The sequence below is a fragment of the Bemisia tabaci genome, chromosome 3, assembly GCF_918797505.1.
Source record: "Bemisia tabaci chromosome 3, PGI_BMITA_v3".
NCBI lineage: Eukaryota > Metazoa > Arthropoda > Insecta > Hemiptera > Aleyrodidae > Bemisia > Bemisia tabaci.
Genome location: NC_092795.1, coordinates 1,800,434 through 1,812,975, shown reverse-complemented (window position 1 = coordinate 1,812,975; position 12,542 = coordinate 1,800,434). Strand labels below are relative to the sequence as shown.

Sequence of the window (12,542 nt, the reverse complement as noted above, 5' to 3'; positions counted from 1 at the left end):
TTTCTTGCAGTAAGCGACCCAATGGGATCCGGGACCTCGACTCGAATCCAAATTGATTATCGCACACTCGTTTCGACGCGGTCGAATCAGCGACTGTAAAAGTTCATCGCGCATGAATACACCGCGAAAATGAGGAATTTTCAAACGCTCGATCGCTCGCGATAAATCTCGATCCGAGAGGGGTCGATACGGTAGCTCCTTGATTAGTTTAAACGAGCAGCCATTGATGGCGGTTTCAGGTAAAGACCGTAACCTTGCTTGTACGGAGCCAGGTAGAGACCCTCACCGATCCGTGTCCTTCGATGACGAGATTTCCGTCCGGCCATGTGAATTCCGATTTTACCCATGGCTTGATTCGACGACTCGGGCGATAACCCGATGCGAGATGTTAGGATTTTCATCAGAGCACCACCCGTAGCCGGAACGGGTATGATACGGGGCGAGGGAGGCGTTGCCTTCTTCTTCTTCTTCTTCTCTACTTTAGCTGGATCTTGTTTCCTCGATGCGGGGTGAGCACGATCAGGAAGAAATCCATCCGCTTGCTTATAGACACCCGACTTGACACTACTCTTCTTCTTCTTCTCCTTCTTCTCAACACCATCGTTACCACATTCTCCACAGCCCATACCTAGTTTGGCTTTGAGTTTCATACTGTTCGTGACGAGCCAAGCTGCCGCTTTCTCGCCGAGCGAAGAATCACTCGCCTTGACGCGTTCCCAAGCTTTATCGGCCAACACTAGATCTGCTTTGTTCCTCTCTTTCGTGTCCGAAGTCTTACTGTACTCAATATCATGGGAACGGCAAGCTTCGTCCAGTCCGTTGATTGGCTTGTCTCCGCGTGCCAATCTCTCTTCTAGTTTTGTAGATGGACCGCAATAATTGTAAAACGGAAGATGTTTCTCACCCGGGATCAGATCGATCAGATCGTTGAGCAACCCCGCACCCTTACACTTGCGCTTCATTACTGAACGGTAAACACTCTACGAGTGGAAATTTATACTCAATTCACAGTATCGTGACCGAGACTGTCACTATCATCATCATCATCATTATGGAACGAGTTGCTTCTCATACGTTTGTACACTGCTCTAAGAATGAGCTTGAGCAAATACTTGTTTATGAAACGAACCACCACCTTGCCGAGTCGCTTCACACACTCGACCCTCTCTTTTCTTTTCGAATCTTCATCACCACCACCACCACCATCGAAACCGTCAATAGTGGAAACAATTCCATCGAGGAAATCGAGTCGATGATCCATTCTCAAGGAGAAAACATATGATTGTTTCTAAAGCCCCCTCTCCCTCCCACTCTTTATACTCGTGCGAATGGCGATGATGATGATGATGATGATGATGATGATGATGTTGGGTTTGACCCCCTCCCCTCCCCTCCCCTCCCTTCGAGAAAAAATGGTGACGCTGAGGAAAGAAATTAAAATCCGAAATTTATGTACAAGTTTTATTGTTTTATTATTTTTTTTTTTGTTGAAGGATACAGAGAGAGAGAGAAATTATATACACACAAAGCGTTTAAAGATTACATACTACTCCAGTCCGGAGAATGATTATAAAATCTATTCAAATGTTTCAATTGAAACACTATACAATTGTAAAGATCGCAGATACAAGATGTCTTCGGCCCGCCTTTGCACAAGTCCTTGAAATGACGTTGATCGGGGGCTTTCTCCTCGTCGCACAATCGCATGACGAGCTGAATGTCACTGTTCAGGAGATGAGAGTCGTACTCGGAGATTTTATGACGATTAACGTTCATGAAATGGACCGCTTTCGAAACCAACATTTGAATTTCACTGTCCTTCACTGCCGGCATGGCCATTATAGCATAGAAATCCCGTACTCCTTCCGCAGTAATTCGAATTTGTGGTCGATGATTGCACATGTGTTGCACGCGCAAGTATCCGGAATGTCCACCGCCGCCGCCGCGAATGGTTCGAGCGCTCCCGGGCAATTGATGTAGTGATCCCTCGCGATGGGAATAGAGGTTAAAAGGTTCAATTTATCGATCCACAGGTCGATACGCACTAGATCACTCCGTGACAGCACTGCGAGACACTCTTTTCGAAAATTTATCAGAGTAATCAGCAGTTGAGTATCGAAACGATCCGGGCTGTTGCTGCTGCTGATGCAACTGTTCGACTCAAACATCATCTTGACGAATGAGCAGCTGCGCTCCCCTCCACATTCTTTTCGTCGATCCACGAGTTGAATTTCGAATCGAACCCCCACCACTTTACATAACACCTGCCCTTGCTCCGACGAATCACTTTCTCGATGAGATACACGTCTTCGTAGCGGGTTTTTTGCAATTCTTCCTTGTAGAAGGCTCCTCGTATTGGCTGCTTTTCCATATCTTCTAGAATGTACGTCACCGGATCGGTTCCTTGAACCTTGACGATGATAAACTGCTCGTTCGACCAATTCGGCGTGTAACCTTTCTCGAACAAGGCTTTCTGCTTGCTAATCCGAACCCGGTCGCCGACCTTGAATTTGGATTCGGGCGGTGGAGCACCCGGCACTGTCGCGTAAATCGATCTACCTCGAAGCTTACGCAATATTTCCTTCTCGTTGCTGGGGCCAGCTTCGATAGGCTTCATCCCGATCGAGCGATGGTGGCTTCGATTATATTCGCCGACTAATTGTTGAATGTTTTTGATCCATTCGTAGCTACCCTGGAGCGAGAAGCGTTTCCACATTTTAGTCTTCAGGGTGCGATTGAATCGCTCCACGATGGCCGCCTTGATTTTCGTAAACACCGAGTAGAGATGGATATTGTGCTTTTTCATGAGAGCCATGAAATTCTTGTTGTAAAATTCCGAGCCGTTGTCAACTTGGAACAGTCTCGGTGGACTCGTCGTCTTCAGTACGGTTTCCATCGCTCGCGTGATATCCTCGGCCGACTTTGACTTGACGGGTTGAGCCCAAGCGAATTTCGAACAGCAATCGATCACGGTGAGCAAGTATTTGTATCCTCGATTGACCCCGGCGTAGGGTATCATTTCCACGAGATCGCCTTGCCACAGATCCCCGATTCCTTTCACGATAACGCTCCGACGCGGGAAATTCCGTCGAGCCGGCTTGTGTACTTCCTCGACGAGACCCTCCTTGATGCTGCTGGCTGCCCGCGGGAGGAGGAGTCGACTCTGCCAGCTTCATATTGGTAATGACGAGTAGAAAATACTACATTTTCAATTCGCTAAACGGCACAGCCTCGACGATTACGGCTCTGCAAATCGGGCAAGTTGGAATATTCCGCGAGTCTTGGCAACGTTTGCACACGTAGAAATGTCCGCACGAAATATAAACGTAGAACTTTTTATTATCGAGACAAATGCAACAGGTATCGTCATTTTCTTCGGTGAAAATTTTCACATATTCTCGAGGAGCGATATTTTCGCCGATCAACGCTATATTTTTCTTCGCGATGAAATAGAAATCTTTGTTCAGATTTTTGACGATCCTCACATCTTTCGCGGGAACTCGATAAATTTGATTTTCCACCCGTAACGCTCGCGGAAACTGACAGTTTAAGTTTTGAAAATAATTATTGGAAATTACGCGCACACGAAGTCTATTTTGAACTTTTTGACACTGCAAATACACAAATTCTTCTTCTTCTGCCAACATTTCTCTCAAGTCGTTGCTGACGTCGTCGTCGTCGTCGTCGTCGTCGTCGGTAGAACAATCAGGGTTGGTTTGCTACCTGGAGCAGTGTCCGACCCGAATGTGGCCCCTGTCTTTGTCAGAATTTGAAACATTTGTCGAATATTAGTCAACTCCTTCTCGAGGTAGGAATATTTTTCCTCGAGTTTCTCTTCGAACCAAGCACGTGGAATAGCGTCGCGACTATCACTCGGGTCGGAGAGATTACTTATTCTCTTCGAACCTGCATCGTAATGTTCACCTTGAAGAGAGTCTAGACTCAGCGCTCTGGCCGATATGAGATTGTTCGCAATCTGACGAACGAGAGCATTCCATCGATCCGACGATGCCGGGATGTTTGCGTGTCCGAACTTGTCCACCGACATTCTTGCAACTCACGATCGAAATGTTTCAACGCCGTCTCCTACGTTTATTCTCTCTCTCCCCCACTTCTGCGCCTCGTTTCCTCGAATCGAGAGCGGGGGTTTGAGAACTGTCGCTTCGAGCAGTTTCTACAATCAAATTTTTCAAGGTTTCGTCGAGTTTATTCACCGTCTCTTTTAACTTTAGATTGTTTATTTCCATCGTACCCGATGCGTCGTCGTCGTCGTCGTCAGCATCGGCAGGAGAGTGAACGAGGACTGAATCGTTTTTTTCTTCACCCTTCGGTGATGCTGGTGTATCGCTCGATGTAACAGGTTCAATGACTCCTTCTTCTTCCGACGGGGTTTTCGAATCGTTAATCAGCGATGGAGTGGTTGACGATGATTCTTCAACAATTTCCCCGGGTTCTACCTCACCCGTCGGTGATGCTGGTGTATCGCTCGATGCGAGAGGTTCAATGACACCTCCTCCTCCTCTTCCTCCTCCTCCTTCTTCTTCTTCCGATGGGGTTTTCGAATCGTTAATCAGCGAAGATGATGAGCCTGTTTTCACTGACGTCAATTCTTCTACTTTACGTTCCACATCGACGAGTCTAGGCTGATCGTCTTCGAGTGTCTGGAGTCGAGTGTTCATTTTGCTCTCCAACTCTACGAGTTGTTTCGGCTGCTCCATTTCGAGGGAATAAATACGATCACTTTGTCCGAGGATGAGCTCATCGAGAACTTTGTAACCATCCCGGAGTGAAAATATCTTCCCCTCAAGGTCTCGGATCTTGTTCGCATGCTGGCTCAGGTACTCGCTCTGTCGATGGTGGACCCCTTCCAAATACTCCGTTTTCGAGAGGACAACGTTGATCCCTTTGTATTTATCGAGTGTCTGCTTCAATTCCTCGAGATTCGTGTGCGTCTCCAGCACTGAGGTCAGTTTCTTCTCGCTCGCTTCGATTCTTGCCGGTATGGTTTGATCGTAGGCAACGAGCTTGGTTTTTATTTCCTCGAGTTGCTCCCTGGTGGTTTCCTCACATCGAGTCAGCTTTTGCTCGTGCTCGTCGACTCTGCTCGGTAGAAGCTCCAACGATCCCAATTGTTTTCGAATGTCCTCGATTTGCGGGGTGAGCGGGGCGAGGAGAGAGCTCAATTTTCTCTCGCTTTCCTCAAACCTCTCGGGTAAATTTTCCATCGGAATCACTCTGGCTTCTAGTTCCTCGAGTTTCGAGCGGAAAAAATCGAGCCCGGTCGATGTTTGCGTTTCGAGAGAGGAGACTCGAGCGGTCAAATGATCTAGAACGTCCTGGATGGTTTTTATCGATGTAGTTTCGACCTCGTTGATTCTCGATTTCAACATTTCAATTTTATTCTTTTGATGTTCGAATCTGTCATCATGCACACGAAACTGCGAATCGAATTTACCTATTTCGAATTTATTCTCTCTCACACGATCGGAGAGATCTGTGATGAGGACATGGAACATAGATTGCTCAGTACTCAGCTTGGCGTCTACTTCATTCAATTCGTTTCTTGTTATCAGCTGCGAGAGAGGGTCAGATATCGCAGGCATTGACGGGTCCTCATTTTTCACCTTCTGTTTACCCCTGTTTCGAGCATTATTGATCCCGGTCAGATCGATGAGTTCGGGACTTTGCTGCTGCTGCTGCTGCTGCTGCTGCTGCTGCTGCTGCTGCTGCTGCTGCTGAGGTGTTTTTGGAAGGTTGAGTTTTCCAAAGATTGGATCTTTTTCCACCACGTCCAAGGAGACCCATTCGATTGAGCTCATGATGATGACAAGCACTTAAAACGGAGGGAGTAACAGCACTAGAGAATATAACCACTCTCGCGAAGCTCTTCCTCGATACTGAGTATCTCTCGTTCGAGTCCGCTATGACCGGCTGCGCGGGAAGCAATCAACAAAGACAATCGCTCGACTAATTCGTTCGGATCGTCCCAGTAGACGTAGTCTCGATCACGCTTCAGAGGCACGAAAACGCCTCTACCGGTTTTCTTCTTCTTCTTCTTCTTCTTCTTATTCCTCGGAGTTGACGGCGAGTTTCCTTCACTGTCGTCGCCGCCGGGCAGCGATGTTAACACTTTCTTCACAAGTTTATATTTACTCGAACTATTGCTTCGAATCGCTCCGTCTGATGCGTAGGATACTCTATGAGCGTTTGTGAGTAAAAGTATCCTTTTATATTGTTCCAGATCGGCGGTGGTGTAATCTACCGGCTTTTTCTTGAAAATGAGCTCCAACAATCCCGAAGTATAGGGAAATCGCGCGTTATTAATCATAAATGTGTCATCGTCTCGCTGGAAATCGATTACCTCACCACCGATTTTATATTTATTCTGATCCGGGTCGTATCTTACCCCGTACATGTGATCGAAATCGCCTCCATGTTTCAACATTCCGTAGATGTAGGGGGTCACTCGACTCGAAAATTGCTCCTTGGCCACATATTCTTCGAGAGTAATTTCTCGATCTTCTTCTTCTTCTTCTTCTTCTTCTTCTTCTAGGCGATCATCATCATTAGATTCCCTTTCCTCCTCCTTCTCCTCCTCCTCCTCCTCCTCCTCCTCCTCCTCCTTCTCTTCCTCCTGCTTTTCTTCCAGATACTCTTGTTTAGGTTGTTGTTGTTGTTGTTGTTGTTGTTGTTGTTGTTGTTGTTGTTGTTGATGATGGTTGAGTAACGCTTTCAACGGTTGCGAGATAGGCTTGAATCGTTTTTCGAGTTGAATCTCGGTTTCGGCTTCACCGCGTCGCAAAGCGGCGAATTTCCTCTTCACAATTTCACGAGCATCGGCTACTTCGCTCATAAGCTCCATCTTCTCGAATGATGATGAGCCGAGGGAAATTTACGGTTTTATATACACATCGAAACCTTTCCTATATCTTCCCGTCTCCAATTCGCTGTCCTTGTCAACGACTAGAAATCCATACTTATTTTCCCAGCATAGGGAACACATTGTCTTGAACGTATTGAAACTCATGTCTGTTGTTATATGATCATCGTAAACATGACGTAAATTGGTATCGTCTTGCTTAAAAATTACCAAAAGATTCGAATTGTCTCTAATCAACTGCTTCGGTATACGACTGTAAGTCTGTCCCAGATAGAAACAATCGACGCCACTGTGTCGTCCCATACTGAAATATTCTCGCATTACATCATGCTTATCGCAAGCTACATCGTCAAAAATGAAAATGGAATTCTTCTTCGCATCGCGAGGTTTCACAATTTCAACATTTTCCCCAAAAACATGATACCCGAGATCGGGTATCTGATCGAAAATAAGACGAAGCTGCTCATATTTTGGTTGGAACGGGGTTTTCGAATAGAGATAAACGTTTTCAAATTTTAACCCGTTCTTTTCGAGGAGCAGACACAATACAACATTGGTTTTCCCACAATTGGAAGGACCACAAACTATGCATCTGATCGTATCAGGAAGCAAATCACTGTGACGTGGTATTCGTTTCGCCTTAACATCGGGGTCTTTGTTTTCGATTTTAAGACGTTTAGGTTGTTGGAAAAATTTCATTTTAACACTCGAAACAAAACTAACACCGTTAAAAGGAATGCTTTCATATTTATATCATGGTCCAACGCTCCCCCGAAATAACCCCGATTTTTACAACACTGGTAACGAATAAACTTACCCGTCGCCCGTGACAGGCATGCCGGATCAATTAACCAGTCAACTCTCAAGTGACCCAGACCCCTCCCCGGTTAAATCAGATTTTTCTGCACGATTTTACAACACTGGTAACGATACAGTCTACGCTAGTGTCGTCACACCATGGTTGTAAAAGCATATACTATACCCCAGCCCTCGCCGTAAATTAATTCCGATTTTTCTGCACAATTTTACAACACTGGTAACGATAGGTAGGCAACCCGCAACAATTAACCAGTCGCTAGTGACGTCACACCGTGGTTGGAAAATCATGCACCATACCCCAGCCCTCATCCTAAAAAAATTCAGATTTTTCCGCACAATTTTACAACACCTCGTAACATGATAACATTGTTGCCAGATTATCGCGGAATAATTCGGATTTTCCTGCACAATTTTACAACACTGGTAACGATAGGTAGGCAACAGTCGCTAGTGACGACACATCATGGTTGTAAAATCATGCACCATACCCCACCCCTCACCGTAAATTAATTCCGATTTTTCTGCACAATTTTACAACACTGGTAATAATCGCCATTTTTCTGCACAATTTTACAACACTGGTAAAGATAGGTAGGCAACCCGCAACAATTAACCAGTCGCTAGTGATGTCACACCGATTCCCTCTGGTGACGCCTTAAATGTCAAAGGTCAAGTGTTGGCATATCCTCATTTCTATACTACTCCTGACAGGGTGAGATCTCATGCGATATTTCATAAAAAGTGTCAAAAAAGGGCCACAAAGTGTGCTACATGGGGTCCGCTCATCCCAATATTGGTGAATCGTCCCGTGAGCCCAGGGCCAGTGCACATCAGCCGGCTGATTATTGAAATTGATGGATAAAACGATAGACAAAGAAGACATAGGGAGCGAGCATCGAGCAATCCTACTCTGAACTGTGACAAAAAATAAAAATTTACATTCTTTAAACGGGAGAATTCGCAACTTTACCACGTAAAAAAAAACCTGGGTCATATTTTCAAAATTTGAATATAGCGGACTCATTTAAAGATAGTTGTCTATGGATAACCGCAAAAATCATGAAAATCGGCCCAGTAGAACGCTGGAACGAAGCGTTACTATATATGCAAATTTAGTAGGTCTCGGACCTTATACAGTAAAAGCTCGTTAAGACGAAATACGGTTAAGACGAAAATCCGCTTCAGACGAAATTTTCTTCGGTTCGCTGACACTTCCATAAGAGTCCAGCGTTCAGACGCTGTTCAGATATTTACGCGCTTGATTTCAGAATTAAACGTTGAGAGCATTGTTCACACATTTATAAACGTCAGTTATGTGTAACAGGTGGAACGCAAAAACTTCCCTTCATTTTCGAGCGACACTTTACGTACCTACTCCGGAGTCCGAAAAGAGGAGGTTCCTTCAAAGCGGCGTGATACCACATCACATACCAACGCCGATATTGACGCGCTTGATTTCAGAATTTAACGTTGGGAGCATTGTGCACACATTTATAAACGTCAGTAATGTGCAAGAGGTGGAACGCCAATACTTCCCTTCATTACAATCATATTTTCGCGCGTATGGAAATTTTCGAAAGTTCGACCGGAGAATTTAAGAAGGCGCTATTAATAATAAAGTCAATGTAACTACTCGGAAAAAAACGATAAATCAATGCTCTCATGCCATCATCTCTGCCTAAGAATCTGGAGCTAGGAGGTAGCACGTCAAGCACGTCACGTTTCCGACGGATCCGTCAGATTCTACATGATTACGCGCTCTTCATCTCGGTGTCGCGCGGAATGAGTTTTTTTCTTCTTTTTTTTCTTTTTTGCAACTTTGCGAGAGAGAAAATGAGAGATGACGCGAGAACCACCAAAATATCGCGGCGTGTATGGAAATTGTGCAGCAGTTGAAAAACATTGAAGATCCCACAGTTTTCACTTCAATCGCGGAAATTACGCGAATTTAATATCGACGCGGGCATAATTTTCATGACCGTAGTAAATTCAGTTAGGAGAAACTATATGAATCTCCTTCAATTTCGCGTGATACCACTCAATGGCCTTTCTCAATTGACTTACAGCAATCTTGCGCAAACTTACAATGTTGTGCAAAGTACGCGATATTTCCAACGGATTCATAAGATCCTGAGAAATTAGGCGATTTTCATCTCGCCATCGCACGAAATGCGCTTTTTTCTAGCAATTTTGCAAGAAAAATGAGAAATAACGTGATGTTCACCGCAATGCATGTATGCGCTTTTACTTTATACATTTCTGTCACACCAATTATCAAATCACCCCCCCTCCCCTTTCACATGACCCATTAAACTGGATACTGGATAGGGCACTGGATACGAGAAGTAAAATAAGGGAAATTTCGCTTCCGTCGCCGATTTTGGATGCACATCCACTTGCAATAAAATACGCTTCATCATGAACGCCAGTAATTCGAGACAGGTAAAAACCCAAGATTTGCCTGCAGAGCGGCGTGATACCACATATCATTCCAACGGCGTAGTTCTGATAGTTGAACACCGCATTCAACTATGCATACTGCATATATTCATAGCCTCAGTAATTTGAGACGGGTGGGAGGCTTAAGATTTTCCGTCAAAGCGGCGTGATATCACAAAACATACCAAAGCCAGAGTTCGAGTAAAGTTGCGCATCATGTCTACAATGTGGGCCCTACATTTATAATATAAACTATACCATATAAAACATCACGACCTACTCCGAGTCCGAAAAAGGAGATTCTCCTTCAAAGCGGCGTGATACCACATCACATACCAACGCCGTGTTCCGATATTTACGCGCTTGATTTCAGAATTTAACGTTGGAGCATTGTGCACACATTTATAAACGTCAGTAATGTGTAACAGGTGGAACGCCAATACTTCCCTTCATTTTCGCGCGACACATCACGTACCTACTCCGGAGTCCGAAAAGAGGAGTTTCCTTCAAAGCGGCGTGATACCACATCACATACCAACGCCGCTGTTCCGACATTTACGCGCCTGATTTCAGAATTTAACGTTGGGAGCATTGTGCACACATTTATAAACGTCAGTAATGTGTAACAGGTGGAACGCCAATACTTCCCTTCATTTTCGCGCGACACATCACGGACCTACTCCGGAGTCCGAAAAGAGGAGTTTCCTTCAAAGCGGCGTGATACCACATCACATACCAACGCCGAATTTTACGCACTTTTAAACCCATTCCCCCCTCTCCGTAACTCCCCTATCGTGAGGGTACAAAACTTTTTTGAACGGTACATTTCGGTACAAAACTAGTACAAAAGTTCGCCGATAAACAACAGTAGAATTTAACAAGGTGGAGGAGGCTCAATTTCTGTAACGCCCTCCCCCCCCCCCCCCCCCCCTACTGCTTTTTAAGTTTACGTCCTCTTCAGGATGGGTACAAAACTTTTTCTTTGTGGTACATTTGGGAACAAAACTAGTACGAAAACTTTGACAATCTTGAATTTAAATTTTCGAAAGGGGTCTGGAGAAGATGACCCCGTCAAGAAAGCATATTTTCCACATCGGTATACCTTAAGCGCCTTCAAATACAGACGACGCAGCCGATCATTCGCAGGTCAAGAGAGGGTCCACAGAGTTGTCAAATTCGCTTGGGATGTCGAAATAGGGATTTTCCATCTAGTGTCGATCGATTCACGGGGTTGTCGATCGATTCACGGGTTTGTCGATCGATTCACGGCTTTTGTCGAGCGACTCACGGGTTTTTCGATCGACTCACGGGTTTGTCGATCGATTCACGGGTTTGTCGATCGATTCACGACTTTTGTCGATCGATCACGGGTTTTTCGATCGACTCACGGGGTTATCGATCGATTCACGGCTTTTGTCGATCGATTCACGGCTTTTGTCGATCCACTCACGGGTTTTTTCGATCCACTCACGGGTTTGTCGATCGATTCACGACTTTTGTCGATCGATTCACGACTTTTGTCGATCGATTCATGACTTTTGTCGATCGATTCACCACTTTTGTCGATCGACTCACGGGTTTTTTCGATCGACTCACGGGTTTTTCGATCGACTCACGGGTTTGTCGATCGATTCACGACTTTTGTCGATCGACTCACGGGTTTTTCGATCGACTCACGGGTTTGTCGATCGATTCACGGGTTTGTCGATCGATTCACAGGTTTGTCTAACGATTCACAGGTTTGTCAATCCATTCACGGGTTTTTCGATCCATTCACGGGTTTGTCGATCGATTCACGGCTTTTGTCGATCGATTCACGGCTTTTGTCGATCGATTCACAACTTTTGTCGGTCGATTCACAGGTTTGTCGATCGATTCACGGCTTTGTCGAAATAGGGATTTTCCATCTAGTGTCGATCGATTCACGGGGTTGTCGATCGATTCACGGGTTTGTCGATCGATTCACGGCTTTTGTCGATCGACTCACGGTTTGTCGACCGACTCACGGGTTTGTCCATCGACTCACGGGTTTGTCGATCCATTCACTACTTTTGTCGATCGATTCACGGCTTTTGTCGATCGATTCACGGGTTTGTCGATTGACTCACGGCTTTTGTCAATCGACTCACGGGTTTGTCGACCGATTCACGGGTTTTTCGATCGACTCACGGGTTTGTCGATCGATTCACGACTTTTGTCGATCGACTCACGGGTTTTTCGATCGACTCACGGGTTTGTCGATTGATTCACGGGTTTGTCGATCGATTCACAGGTTTGTCTAACGATTCACAGGTTTGTCAATCCATTCACGGGTTTTTTCGATCCATTCACGGGTTTGTCGATCCGTTCACGGGTTTGTCGATCGATTCACGGCTTTTGTCGATCGATTCACGGCTTTTGTCGA

General features: G+C 45.4%; 1 protein-coding gene across 1 annotated transcript; it reads right to left on the bottom strand.

The window, feature by feature from the left end:
- LOC140224176 (uncharacterized) lies at nucleotides 1-970 on the bottom strand. Its single transcript, XM_072297642.1, has one exon. It carries the CDS (start codon nucleotides 960-962, stop codon nucleotides 204-206), a length of 759 nt encoding a protein of 252 aa, XP_072153743.1. The 5' UTR covers nucleotides 963-970; the 3' UTR covers nucleotides 1-203.
- Between the last annotated feature and the right edge of the window lie 11,572 nt (nucleotides 971-12,542).

Coding starts and splice junctions, on each gene's coding strand:
- LOC140224176 (XM_072297642.1), bottom strand. CDS start 962: ATGAAGCGCAAGTGTAAGGGTGCGGGGTTGCTCAACGATCTGATCGAT.